Source organism: Oryzias latipes, chromosome 13 (assembly GCF_002234675.1).
Source record: "Oryzias latipes chromosome 13, ASM223467v1".
NCBI lineage: Eukaryota > Metazoa > Chordata > Actinopteri > Beloniformes > Adrianichthyidae > Oryzias > Oryzias latipes.
The window spans coordinates 15,532,397-15,546,101 of NC_019871.2; the positions used below are offsets into that span (position 1 = coordinate 15,532,397).

The following is a 13,705-nucleotide window of genomic DNA, read 5'->3' on the forward strand; positions in this document are numbered from 1 at the left end:
CATGCTCAAATTTGACCTGATTGAATTATGTTTTTATACTTCATTTTTAGCTGCTGCCATGTTCTTTTAATTCCTGCAGGATTGCGTCTACATGAAAATGAAATCAGGGACATTGAATTAGATTAATGTAACAATTACTTTTTGGAAACACAATTTGCTAGCACTGCTTACTTTCTTAATCCCATATAAACCTATACCACTTGACCAATACAAGGGTAGTGTTGCAGCGTGTGTGTGCTGAGCGGGGTGCGAGTGCAGGTGCAGATGGGGGGGGGGTGTGAGCACGAAGCGGAGGTGTTTGCGTGGTATATATTGTGTGTTCGGAGGACAGAGCACTTCGTTAAATAAAGAGAAGGTGTCATTCCCAGAATAACTGTTTTGGAGTCATTCTTAATCCGCTCTGGAGGTTGAGGGTTTCGAACGGGAAGTGAACCCCGAAGGAGAATTCCCTTCGGCCCTGAAGGAAATCTCCCCTGCGCTTCTGACCACGGTCGGAAAGACGAGAGAAAAGAAAGGAGAAGTCTTCGCGCAGCGAAAGGTTCAACAGTAGACAAAAGTTCACTTTTAAAAACACAATTGAATGTATTAATATTAAACTGACCAACGTTTGCAAGAGGGGAAGGTTAACAAAAAAGTCCTCTAAACATTATCAACATTAAATGCATTTTTCCCCCAGATTGGTTCTGTACACTGTGCAGCATTTCATGCATTTACACCAGGAATAACACTTCAAAAGTACTCCTAAATATCCCCATTTTTTATTTCACTCCTTACGCTATTTAAAAAGTTATTACAGTCAATATTTTATAACAATGATTTAAATGCAAACTTACGCATTAACTTGAGCAGCTATGTTTTCCCACGCTAACTGTCTCTGTTTTGCAGATGCAGCGGTGTTGCTTGTCGTCAAGTTCAGCTGGCGAAAAATACGCAGACCTCTTTTTTTCACGGTTGCCATGGTGACTCGTAATATCTGCGCTCCATTGATAATGGCTTCTAGTCGCGGTGCGCACGCTAAACTCCGAATCAGTCCACTCAGAGTTGATTGACCCAACTCGGATCAGCTTCTCTGAAACAGAAGACTCAGAGTTGTTAATCTCCCGATTGACCAACTCAGAGTTCAAGTTCAACCTCAGAGTTGGTTGAACCTCCTTTCTGAAACAGGCCCCTGCTCCCGCCCAGTTTAGGTTCACAGCATAAGTAACCATGGACACTGACTCCGAGTATAAGTTACCTCTTTTTCAGAAACGGGTTTGACTTACTCTGCTTTCTCTGGTTTAACAAACCTCCCATTCTGAAACGGAAAACCCAGGGTTTCCCTGATTTCAGGGTTAACGCACTCAGAGTTTACACTTAACCTCCTTTCTGAACGCTATCTTACGCTATTTAAAAAATTATTACAGCCAATATTTTATAACAATGATTTAAATGCAAACTTACGCATTAACTTGAGCAGCTATGTTTTCCCACGCTAACTGTCTCTGTTTTGCAGATGCAGCGGTGTTGCTTGTCGTCAAGTTCAGCTGGCGAAAAATACGCAGACCTCTTTTTTTCCACGGTTGCCATGGTGACTCGAAATATCTGCGCTCCATTGAGAATGGCTTGTTACAGTCGTGGTGCGCACGCTTAACTCCGAATCAGTCCACTCAGAATTGATTGACCTAACTCCGATCAGCTTCTCTGAAACAGAAAACTCAGAGTTGTTAATCTGTCGATTGACCAACTCAGAGTTTAAGTTTAACCTCAGAGTTGGTTGAACCTCCTTTCTGAAACAGGCCCCAGGACAGAGCTGGCCTTCTTAACCAGTTTGTCAAGCCTCCTCCTGTCTCTGTCTGTACTGCCCCCCGCCCAGCACACAACTCCATAAAGGACCACTGAGGCCACACGACTCATAAATTCTGCACAGAGGAAACCATAAAAAAATACTGGAATTCAATTACAGATTTATTTTTCAGTCTTTGCCATTTGTGTGTCTTCCTTTTTAGAATAAAGCCAAAACATGGCTTTTCCACAGTTTAGATGTCTTGACCTTATTTTCTCTCAATGTCTGAACTGCAAATCCGTCAGAACCAGACAACAACAAAAACGTTTTTGTCCAGCAGAGGACAGCAAATGACTCCTGTAATAAAAGCCACTGTATTTCTTTTAGAAATAGATCCAGTTTTCCAATGGAGAGGCATTACTAAGCTTAAACAATTAAACATATTTACAGTATACTTGAAATAGTCCAATTTGGATATTTTCAGATATATTGACAAACTTGCAAAGAACTTTTGCTTTCAACTCAGATAAGTCGATTTAACAATTTTATCTTTTGTCTTTAAACCTCTCATCATGTTTTCAGGGTAACCAACAAAGTCAATCTCACTGTGATGTTTGCTCAATTTACCGCAAATGTTCTACACTCTTCTCCCTGCAGTCCAGACTGGTAAACCCCTAAACAGAACAGGCCTTGTCCCACCAAAACCAATGAAATAATGTAAGATGGTCTAAAATAATTTGAAAAAAAGATAGAAATATCTGTATCCTTATAGGTTCCAATTGGAAATAAAAAGTTCGTCACTGAAACGGAGGTTATCACAGACACAAACAAGCAGACATTTTAATAATAATTCCTTTGGGCAAGTTTTAAGAATTAATTGAAAATGTACGATGGGATTTTTATTTATTTTTGTTTATTCAGTTTCCCTTAACATTCTTAAAATTTAGTTTGGCTCATCCTTTGCTTGTTTTGTACCTCATTTGTGTCACTCTTGTTGCATAAAAGCCTTTGTTAAGTAACTAAATCAAACTCTAAATGTCCTTTCCTTGGCACTTACTTTCTCTTTAGACAATTCTACATACTTATGTCCAGTGTGGTGACATAACAATTAGCCCCACATTTGAAATGTACATCTGTCTCCTCTCGCAACATTGGAACTTTAAATCAGTTTTTTCTCAATGAAATTTGGTTCATGCTAACTCTTCTCAAAGAACATTCATACAGATGTGAATGAGTAATTTTGTTTAAAAGGTGCTTGACTTTCAACCAATGTTATAAATTGTTGTGTGATGGACTGGTGTTCTGTTCATTCTGCCTTTGACACATGATGGCTGGGATAGGAGAGTATTCCATGTGACTCTACCCATATCAGGAGGTTATTTTTGGTAAATAGGAGTTATTTATTCTGCAGCAGGTACAAAACATCACAATTACCTCATTCTGTTCTGACAGTAACCGATATTTGTCAATTTACAATTTAAAAATTTGTTTTTGTTGCTTGTCAGCTGCACCAATATGCAAAGAAAACACTTGTGACTTATGCAACACAGCAGGCCTGTAATGAAGCACAAAATACAACACAATCACATGTAAACTATACCAGCTAGTTGCAAGCTGACAGGACAATGTAGATATGAAATACAAAAAAACACAGCTCTTAAAATAATAAATAAGACCACTTGTATCTATAGCCCAGTCAAATTTCATATTTCTATCAAGAAATTCTAAATGACCTACAGGAGAAAACCTCCTGTTCTTCTAATCCTAAATAAAAAAAAAATCCCAATTTGTACTTTTAACAACAAAAAATGATTTAAGGAACTTTTAAAACCATCAATTTAGCCAGTACTGATATTCTGGTGTCTCAGATGTTTTAATCTTTGGGGCTTTTTGATAGTCATCCAACAGACTGGGAACCTGTCCAGGTGTACCCTGTCTTCACCCAACAATAGCTGGGATGGACTCAAGCAACCTTGCAACCCTGGAAGGGATTCAGCAAGTTGAGAAGGTGGATAGATGGCTTTTGGAAGATAAAAAACATTTGAATCCTCAGCAGTTACACATGAGTGGTTCAAGTTTTCTCAGAGTTGTTCTTCATAGAGACATTCCAGTTGTAAAAACCCATCCAGTTTCTTAACCTATTCTGGTCAGGCACATGGATGCTGAAGTCTACCCAGCTACTAAAGGGTACACCTTGGACAGTTTGCCAGTATTGCAGGGTCACACAGAGATGAAAAACACTCACATTTATACCAAAGGGACTCTTTAAAATCACCAATAAACCTGTAAAACGTGTTTTTGGACATTGGAAGGAAGCTGGAGCGCCTGGAGAAAACTCTGGCATTCACGGAAAACATTTAAACTCCACACAAAAAGGAAGCAGTTGGGATTTGAACCATGGCCTTCTTGCAGTAAGGTCAGAGTGCTACCCCACTGTGCTACCCCACTAGTGAAAGAAAATTCAGTATTTATATTACTCTTAATATTAATGTGTCATCAAAAACTTTTTTTTAAATTAAAGTTGTTGGAAACTATTGTGTGTCTTAAATTGGTAATTACAAAGAATCATAACTTTCTACCATAAATGATCTTGCATCAGAGGGCATGTTTGCCACCAGTAGGGATTGAAAATTACTTTATAAAAGACAAAAAGCTTTTCTGCAGCTTTAAAGGGTGGTGTATAATTCTAAACACATGAACCTCTCAATTATTTGTCAGTGATACACATAGAAACTTGATGCGTCTTAATCTGTTTTAATCATCTACTTTACATATCCTAGATGCCTGCTGCATCCAACCATCTTCCCAGTGTATCCTCTTTCTCCAACATTCAAATCAGTGCCTCCCTTAGGCCTTGTTTACATTGTTTCTTGATATAACTGGTGGAAACCATTGTCATGTTTGGATATGAAGAACTTGTTCTGCACAAGGTGATGTTGTTGCACTGCATGAAACAATCACTTGACATTGGGATCATTTGTTGAAAATAATTACTGTGACACTGTTATCTTCTGGAATGTGTTTTGTTACATGTGGTGGAATTGTATCTGTCTGTATGCTGCCACGTATCTGATCTTTTTCATAGAAAATCAGCATTTTGTCTTCATCCTGTAGTTCTTTAAAAATACTTTTTGGCTGTCAATCCTTTAAAAAACATTTATACTTTATTTCATTATGAAATGATCATTTTATGCAGAGAAATGTATCTCTAACAAATAAAGGAGAGATAAAAAAAACCTGTTTATTAAATTTCTGGTTCTTGGTAAACATCACACCCAAACTGCTTTGCATGATTTCCAGCTGGAAACTAAAGATGAGTTTGAAGCTGATATTGTTGCTAAAGTGCCTAAAAATAAAAACAAGTGCCACTTGAGGTAAAATTGGGGAGAGGATAAAAAATTGTAAAGAATGAATCATCTGTAGATTGTGTGACAAATATCTTGTCTCACCACAGGACATTAGGACAACCACCTGGGCTGTCTTATCTCATGCATGTCTGCCAGACAATGGATCTACCTTTTTGCGTAGTGACAGTTGTAGCCTACAGCTGTGTGGACTATTTGGCTTCCATCTCCAGGTAAACAATAAAGAAGAAGCTTGACATTCAGGAAAAATCAACAAAGGTTTTCCTTGCTTGTGGCCATTGAGATACTCTCTCAAAGCATTAAGGAGTTTCCACTGTAAAGACAGGAATCCACACTTTTAGGATTTTTGATTGTTTAAAAATGTTTGTATTTTTTATAGTATGCACTGTGCCTGTACAAGTGTGTTTATAATCCAGATAAGTTGTTTGCTTCTCTACTCAAAAAGAGGGATATGCAAAAAGGTGAACAACATTTCCATGATGGGAATAAATTATGTTGGAACAATTGTATTTTTTTAGGGTTAGACCTCCAATCCACCAAGGTGTAGGCTTTTTTTTCAGTCTTGAACAATAAAAAATAATAAAACATCAAGTCCAGAGTCCAACTTAACACATAAAAAATCAGTAGGGAACACTTTTCTGAGTGCTTCCAAAATCATTGACCACAAACACAAACTTCGTATGTGGTTGATTCGATTTTGAATTGATTCACGATTCTCGTTTCAAAAGTTGAAAACATAAGATGCCAATCTTTTGGGAAAAAACTTCATTTATTTATCATACTGTGCAAACGTTTTTGTTTTTTTATTTCGATAGTACTCAGGCAGCGAAAGACTTTTCCAACGTCAGTAGTTACAAAGAAAGTACTTGACCAATAATTTCCAATTACAGAAAAAATTGGGTCTGAGACTTAACAACAGACAAAAAGTGAACATTTATTTAATAATATCAAAAAATTGAAAAAAATATAGCATCTAAAAAAATAAAGTATTTGAGCGTATCTCAAATGACAAAATGTGAAAATAGTATAGGATCTTATCATTAATAGGGCACAAACATACAATAAAATAAAATAAATATTAACGTTGTGCACGTTCCAATTTTGTGAGACTACTAAAAATAAACAGAACTCATAACGCAAACACTTGAGTACATCTCAAATCTGTAAATAAGTAAACATTGCAGTACTCATTTAACAGTGACTTCAAAACTTAAACACCTGTTCAACTAAAAATTCTGAAAAAAAATTTAAGCAATCGTTCACTGATTACCTAAAAATAATTGTCCTGGGTAATGTAAACTTTGAGACTAGGAAATTAAACACGTGTCACTTAATTGTTGTTAACATTTTGATTTCATTTCCAGATGCAGTAACTTAAATCAAAACATGTTACAATTTTTTTAAAACACCTGAGTTTTTGCTGACATTTCCACAAAACACAAGTAACAGTCTACTTCAGAACATGTTTTACACCGTAACACTAGCTGTAGCAGTAGTTTAACAAACTTCTCGTGCTGTGTATGAGGGATTATCTCTATCATTAGCACTTTTTATGTTTTTTTTGTGGAAAGAGTAGTTGGTCAATGAGGTCTGGGGTTAGGTTGCTCCTTTGCACAATTACAATGTCCCTGCAGTTGATAAAAACTCTTTCGGCTGCAACACCACTGCCAGGGATACATTGGTATATCGTTTAGCTAATCTTCCACTTCTGCAGCAAGGTGGGTTGGGCTCTGTAGCTGTTACCATGACAATGTGTTGCACTGCGTATCAAATAATTCACTTTTTGTGAAAAACTATTTTAAAATAACACGATTGAAGTTGTAATAACCGATTTATTATTTCTTTCTTTTGTAAGTGACTTATAAGCGGGATAATGCCCTTTGAGGTGTGCACCATCAGAAATAAACAGACTTCCCGGAAGTAACAGTCTGATGTGATCAGGCCTCCGTGTCGTCCTTTATTATATGACAACGGACATTACGTTGGGAATGATCCCTGGCATAATAGAAAAAAATTAAAGATCAAAAATCAAATTAATGCAATTAAAAAGAACATGTTAATTCGTATGTAATTGATATAATTTGGATTAATGCTGTCATTTTACATCCTCAGTTTTCAGATGTGTTCCATTTTATTCAATGAAAAGTGGTTCAGTACTGTACTTAACCAGTGAAGTTGTCTCTAAAGTGTGCGTCTTATAAACAGTTTTTTTAGTGGAAGGAAACTTGAAACAACAGTTAAAGTTAACTTAATATCTGACATATGAATCTTCTGAGTGAGGATCAGACAAACAGAAAACGGTGCCAGAAGCAATTGCTGTTTGCATGACAAGCCAAAGGAACAACATGTGAGTATCTGTGAGTGTGGGGAGGGGGTGTGTGAGCAAAGGAAGGGCTTGAGAGTCATGTTGATATGGTTTTAGGTGTACTGTGTGCTATAAAAGCTGTGACAGTCAACTGTGTTTGTTGCAAACAAATGCTCAGGTGTCATCAAGGTAAGACTTACATCAAACCGACTCTATTTGTCGCTAGTAATGCTATTAAAGGGAACACATTTTTGCCTGCAAAATGCACTGGAATTTTTTTATTTATTTATAAAATATTTATTTTTATAACTGTTGAATTTTTTTACCTGCATTTTCTTGAAATCGGGTCAAAACCCTGCATCTTGCTACCAGCAGCAACCAGGAAGATCAGACTTCATCCAAGCAGCATGACTTTCTCCTTCTGTGTCCCTCTGCTGGCTGTGCTGCTGCAGCCTGCTCTGTCTCTCTATAACTGCTCGGCTAAGTATGAAAGAAACCCAAGTAGGTTTTATACATTTGGTCGACCAGAACTGTATTGATTCCAGTTGAATTTAGTTGTCTCTTTAAAATGTTTAACCCTGCTGGGGTGCTGTACCTCTTTTTTTTTTTTTTACAGTCAACTCTGACATGGTGGTTAAATGTGGCCCCAGTATAATAACCCTGGAGGTTAACCTGTGCACAGCTCAATGGGCTGGTTTTAACAACACCAACCTGGCTCTCAATGGAAACCACAACAACACAAAATGCATGGGCATTGCTGATACCAGTGTGGACCCTCCCGTCGTCCGTTACCAGCTTCCTGTTAACGACACTCAAAATAATCCTTGTCGACAGTCTCTGCAGGTCAGAAGGGGTCTATTAAACATACATACTATGCACAGATTCTTATATATAGAACTATGTTTTGCTTGACAACACACAAAAACTGTATTTACCATGTGTGCAAATTTCTGTTTTGTTTAGATTGTAGATGAAAAGCCAGACGCTGCAGGCCCCTTCAGTGGCTTCTCATCTATCCAATCAGTCATCATAACAGGATACATTGATACGCCCAGAGCTGACCAGGGGATAATAAGCTACTCTACAGATCTGTATTATCATTTCTCCTGTCGCTATCCATTGGAATATCTCATTAACAACACAGAGATTGTTGCGTGAGTAAAAAGCATTTGTTACTTTTCTTTTGGTCATCTTTTGGAAAAATTAAAAAAGATTTTTTTATCTTTTCTGTATTAATATATATGTATGTATATATTTAAGCTCCTCTGTCTCAGTGGCGACCAGTGAGAATAATGGCACCTTCATTGACTCCCTTAAAATGGCTGTTTTTAATGTAAGTACAGTTGGCATTCAGTTCAGTTACATCCTCATCACGATTTCTGTTTTAACCCATTGTATCTCTTTTTTGAATTTATTGTCCAGGACTCTGATTTCTCCTACCCATTAATCCCACCGCCAGCAGGGCTGATGCTGCGAACAAAAGTCTATGTGGAGGTCAAGGCCATCAACCTCACAGGAAAGTAAGAAAACCTTACAAGGTTCAGCATTTGCACCAAAATTAATGCTGCTAAAAAGTAAGACAGTAATGTACTGCAATGTGTTCAACTCTCTGATTGTTCTCTTTTCAGTTTCAACTTGCTACTGGATCACTGTTTTGCAACACCGAGTCTCTACAACATGTCTCAGACTGAGCAGTACAACTTTTTCACGGGGTGAGAAAGTGGACACCATTAAAAAAACATCAGTTAGCATATGCCACTTTACAGTTTTCATACTGAAAATCTGGGTTTCTACTAGCTGCACGGTGGAACAAAGGACGAGTGTAATGGTCAACGGCATTTCGAACGTTGCCCGATTTAATTTCGAGGCCTTCCGCTTTGTCCAGCACCGGGACCTGGCAAAGTCCACCATCTACCTGCACTGCATACTGAGACTCTGTGAGCCAACCAAATGCCTGGACCTGCTGTCCGTAAGTCAAAAAATTGTCTAAAAGGCTCAACTTATCACAAGAAAAATATTTGGGGATATTAGATTTAAATCATACAGTCCAAGACATTTTACTTTCCATGAAACCTTATTCACAAAATAAACTAGCTTCTTAAATGTAATAGCTTTAAGACAACACAAAAAGGCTTCTAAGATGTTTTTGGAGGAAAACTTCATCAGACTTACTGCCATTCTGTTGTTCCAACAGTTTATACCACAGCAAACCTGTGAGCTAGTTAAAGTTAGATTATATGTAGAAGATTTTAATTGGTTATTGCTTATACTTTTTTGACAAATCTGACTAATTCATTAAAACACCAGTGGCATAACGGATGTTTTTCAGAATTGTAATAGAAGAAGAAAACGCTCGGTGTCTCCTTTTGGACAAGAAACCCGTGACTCAGCCACCGTCACAGTTGGACCTCTGTATACTGCTCAAGAAGGTGCAAAAACTTGATTTAAATATAGGGTTTTGGCGCACATTTTCAATTTCACACTATCTGCACATTATGACAGCTCATTTTACTCATTGGTATTATGTTTTTTTTCTTTTCAAAGACACGCCTATTTCTGCTGGATATGGTGAGTGTTCTTTTGTGGCATGAATTGACACTAATTTCATGTCCGGTTGGGACATTTTGGAATGAAATCCCTTATGTCTCTCTTTATGTGTCTCAGCTAATAATGTGGCTTCAGGAAAGGAAAACGTGAACACTACTGGCCTGGTGGTTGGGGTGGTGTTTGGATCAGCTGCTGCAGTCATGATGGTTCTTGGTGGTTGGTTTGCTCTCAAGAAATTTTACTTGATTTAAGGAATACAGAAAGTCTTGTACTTGTCACATTTAAGTCTCTCTGGAGCATTGATAGAGCATAAAAATCTGACCAAATAGAAATGACCACTGGCATTTAAAACCACACTACTGCTTTAGGATCTTTTGTGTCTTTGTGTATCTACACATTTAGTAATCACCTCCAGGTTATGAAGAAATCGGGTGTCGTAGTTTTGGAAAATAGCTTTATTGTTTGCACTGTTTTAAAAAGTACAAGTTACATTAGTAAAACTTATATTTGTCAAACTGCTTATTTACAATACTATGTACAGATATTCAGATTTCACTGAAAGAAATTCTGAGCTAATATAAACATTCAGTGTCTGTCTATAATAAAGATTAATAAAAAGTATTCTTTCCGTTTTGCATTGTTGTCTCGTTTATATAAAATATATTCATGGAAATAAATTGATGAAAAATAACTTTTATGTGGCTGCATCAAAAATAACAACCCTTTACATATAGAAGTTAGCACCGTTTTAACATTAAAACAGACACAAATCCTCAATCATGCAGAACGAAAAACCAACATTCAGAAATATCTTTTGCATATCTATAAATATTTACACTCAGCTTGCTCTTATGTTAAAGTTATAAAAAAAGCAGAATTCAAGAATACAGGTAAGATGAGTCAATGAAGTGATTTGAGAGGAGTTGAAACTTCATTTCTTCAGTGTGTGTTTCTGTCACTGCACAGAGTGCAGAATGTCCTGGATCAGAGCAGACAGCTTCACAGAAAAGTCCCCCTGGAAAGAGCTGTCGTGTTGCATGGGCAATGGAAAATACATACTTGAGGTTGCATGGAGTTCCTCCTCCAATGCTTTAAACAGTCTCTCCATCCAGGCCTGAAGCTCTTGACTCTGCTGGGCTGTGTTCTCACAGAATCGTTCCACAGCACCTTTCACTTCAGCTGTATGGGGCTTAACAGATTCCTGCAGTGCTGCAAGCTGTGCGTTTAGAATCTCCACTCTTTTCTGTGCCTCCTCCTTTAGGGAACTCACTTCCTGTTCCAGACGAGAGGTCACGTCTTGCCACATCTTTGAATTATCTGCATCTTCCTCAGGACTACCTCCTTGTTTCAAATCCTCTATCACGCCAGTGGCAGCTGCACGAAATTCACTTATCATGTTGGCCAAATGAAGGCTGTTGCGCTTCAAGGTTTGGCTGAGCCACTGGAAAGCTTCCTGGTGGAGAGCTGGGCTGGCCTCTGCTTGAGTCTCCATCATTTCCTGGCCCTGCAGATACAAACTGAGCTGGGTGCAGAGATCTTGGGCGTTGCTGCTAAGAGAGCTTTGGAGCTGTTGAGTCAGAGGAGTTAAGCGCTCCCTTATGCTAGCCAACGTGGCACTGAGATGAGCTGGAGATGGGGACAACCTTTCCCGCAGCTCAGCCAGCTCTTGGCGGAGACGTGCACGGAGACGCTCTGACTCCATGGTCAGTTTCTGCTGCATTTCCTCTGCCACAGGATTTTTGGTGTCATCGCCCTCATGGTTATAAAGAGCACTGTTGTCAATGATGCTCTTGTAGATTTTACTAAAAAGAAGAGAAACGTTCCATTAAAGATATGTTCAGTCATTTTTAATCAACATTACTGTTGGATTTAATCTTTTAGCCGACTTACTCCATGTCTTTAGTCTGGTCGGCCTTGTCATGAGCCTGGTTGGTCTTTGTATCAGCCCAGGCTGCTCCTCTGGACTCATTTTGTAAAGGGTATGCTACAGAAAAGAAAAAGGTACAGTAAAAAAACAATTCTTTGCAAAATATAAAAATGAAATCTCAGAATGAATGGATACCTAAAGTTGTTGAGAGTGAGAGGGTGAAGATCACAACTTTGAAATTCATGTTTTTATTTCTGTGAAAGGACAATAAGACAGATTAGTAAAGCTTTCACTTAATGCAGAAAAAAATGAAATTGAGACTCAAATTAAAATCACTTTTTCACAGTCTTCTCTCTATACAAGAGAAAGATCAGAATGTGAGAGAGCGGCAGGCCTTTACCTGAAGATCAGGAGTCTACAGAGTTGCTGCTCATTTCATGACTTATGAAGGTCCTCCTTATCACAGGACCCGCCCAAAGCCTGCTTGTGTCAACAGTCAACACGTGGAGGGTCACACTGATAGACGTAACACAACAGACATACACACACAAGGCTATGCACACTCAGTGAGCCCTTGTCAAAGGCATCCACGCTGTAGCTGTCATAAAACTTCACAGAACTTCTGCTGCACTGCTTTGAAGGCATCATCTTACCTCAATAAAGATTTGCCATTTTTAGAGAACAGTCCAAATAAATGACCCATCTTGTCAAAATAAGAGTATATATTGAACAGAGATAAACTACATTTATGGAAAAGATTTAAAAAAAAAGTTAAAATGTTGAAATTAAGTTGTGTGAAGTGTCCCAGATGTTTAAGGACATTTACTTTTAAATGATCAAATTCATATATTGGCAGTACTTCTTTCTTCTTCTTCAAGAAACTACCAATGCATCGGTTTTTGCCCACTTCTTTGTTACATAGTGCTGGTCGCTGTCCCTCAAATATTTCTGAACAGGTTAAGTAAGTTCCGGAACATATTTTTGGAGTTGCACAAAGGCTTTCTTGCAATTCAACTGCTTGTTTTGGACAATTGACAATAAAATGTTTGCACATGAGTTTTGGATCTGGCAACATTTTCTGGTAAACATCTCTCATTACTCCAAACACTGTGGCGTATCATTTAACAAAACAAGTGATGACGTTCAGCCTTCAGAAGATATAAATGTAACAAAGTTTGACTCGTTTCCTATATTTCATTTTTTGTACTTATTGTAATTGCTAAAAACACTTGAGAAGGTCTTCAGCCAAGTATTGTGGGTGAAAGTTGAACACTATTGAGTTAGATAAGTTCGTCATTGCAGGCCAAAGGCCATGGTTACCATGATGAAATGGACTATGTAGGTTATTCTGCAGATCTAAAGTCCAGCATTTATTTCACTACAATAACAGTGAAGTAAGACCTTGACTATTGAACATGAAAACACCACAGATGACGGCTTGTTGAACTCGCAAGTTGTTAGTAGGACGGTTTGTGCTAACGTGAGCACCATTTTAATGTGCTCATAGAATAAAGTATGGAATAAAAAGGATAACATCATGTTAGTCATTACATAAGTGTTGTGTTGTAATGAATGGTCAGTTCATTAAACAGCATATGAATAAGTCTGAGCTTTCTATGACATTTTTTAAAAGTGGAGCAAAGGTGACAGGATGACAGCGGAGACAGCAAACACACAGATAGGTCAGTATAGGCACCATCAACCAAAGACTAATTGATTAAGACAGGAAAGGCAGGAAACGTTAGTTGGAGTATTGGGTAATTTCACAGATAAGTGAAACTTGAGTTTAGACTTTTAATTTCCAGATAACTGCAAGTAATTTTAAGCTAATACTTTAAAGGCACAGGGAAAATCCCTAC

General features: G+C 37.9%; 2 protein-coding genes across 3 annotated transcripts; one reads left to right on the forward strand and one right to left on the reverse strand.

Annotated features, from left to right (window-relative positions):
- The first annotated feature begins 7,550 nt into the window (after nucleotides 1-7,550).
- Nucleotides 7,551-10,616, forward strand: LOC101167813 (zona pellucida-like domain-containing protein 1). The gene is made up of 11 exons (XM_004075672.4): nucleotides 7,551-7,621; nucleotides 7,808-7,933; nucleotides 8,049-8,275; nucleotides 8,396-8,586; nucleotides 8,693-8,765; nucleotides 8,855-8,952; nucleotides 9,061-9,144; nucleotides 9,230-9,401; nucleotides 9,762-9,861; nucleotides 9,977-10,000; nucleotides 10,097-10,616. The coding sequence occupies exons 1-11, from the start codon at nucleotides 7,603-7,605 to the stop codon at nucleotides 10,228-10,230; spliced, it is 1,248 nt and encodes a 415-aa protein (XP_004075720.2). The 5' UTR covers nucleotides 7,551-7,602; the 3' UTR covers nucleotides 10,231-10,616.
- On the reverse strand, nucleotides 10,417-12,288 carry LOC101164331. 2 transcript variants are annotated; one of them, XM_004075412.4, is made up of 4 exons: nucleotides 12,247-12,288; nucleotides 12,042-12,100; nucleotides 11,870-11,963; nucleotides 10,417-11,781 (listed from the first exon to the last, which is right to left on the reverse strand). In XM_004075412.4, exons 2-4 carry the CDS (start codon nucleotides 12,088-12,090, stop codon nucleotides 10,935-10,937), a joined length of 990 nt encoding a protein of 329 aa, XP_004075460.1. In that variant the 5' UTR covers nucleotides 12,091-12,100; nucleotides 12,247-12,288; the 3' UTR covers nucleotides 10,417-10,934. The 2 variants fall into 2 exon arrangements, with proteins under 2 accessions (XP_004075460.1, XP_020563938.1); XM_020708279.2 differs by lacking the exon at nucleotides 12,247-12,288 and adding an exon at nucleotides 12,183-12,237.
- Between the last annotated feature and the right edge of the window lie 1,417 nt (nucleotides 12,289-13,705).

What these genes read in the sequence shown, in the direction of transcription:
- LOC101164331 (XM_004075412.4), bottom strand. Translation starts at nt 12,090, where the DNA reads ATGAATTTCAAAGTTGTGATCTTCACCCTCTCACTCTCAACAACTTTA. An exon ending in CTCACTCTCAACAACTTTAG is followed by an intron (nt 11,964 to 12,041) that starts GTATCCATTCAT and finishes TCTTTTCTGTAG; the next exon opens with CATACCCTTTACAAAATGAG. An exon ending in GACCAGACTAAAGACATGGA is followed by an intron (nt 11,782 to 11,869) that starts GTAAGTCGGCTA and finishes TCTTCTTTTTAG; the next exon opens with TAAAATCTACAAGAGCATCA.
- LOC101167813 (XM_004075672.4), top strand. An exon ending in GCCATCAACCTCACAGGAAA is followed by an intron (nt 8,953 to 9,060) that starts GTAAGAAAACCT and finishes TTCTCTTTTCAG; the next exon opens with TTTCAACTTGCTACTGGATC. An exon ending in AATGCCTGGACCTGCTGTCC is followed by an intron (nt 9,402 to 9,761) that starts GTAAGTCAAAAA and finishes GATGTTTTTCAG; the next exon opens with AATTGTAATAGAAGAAGAAA.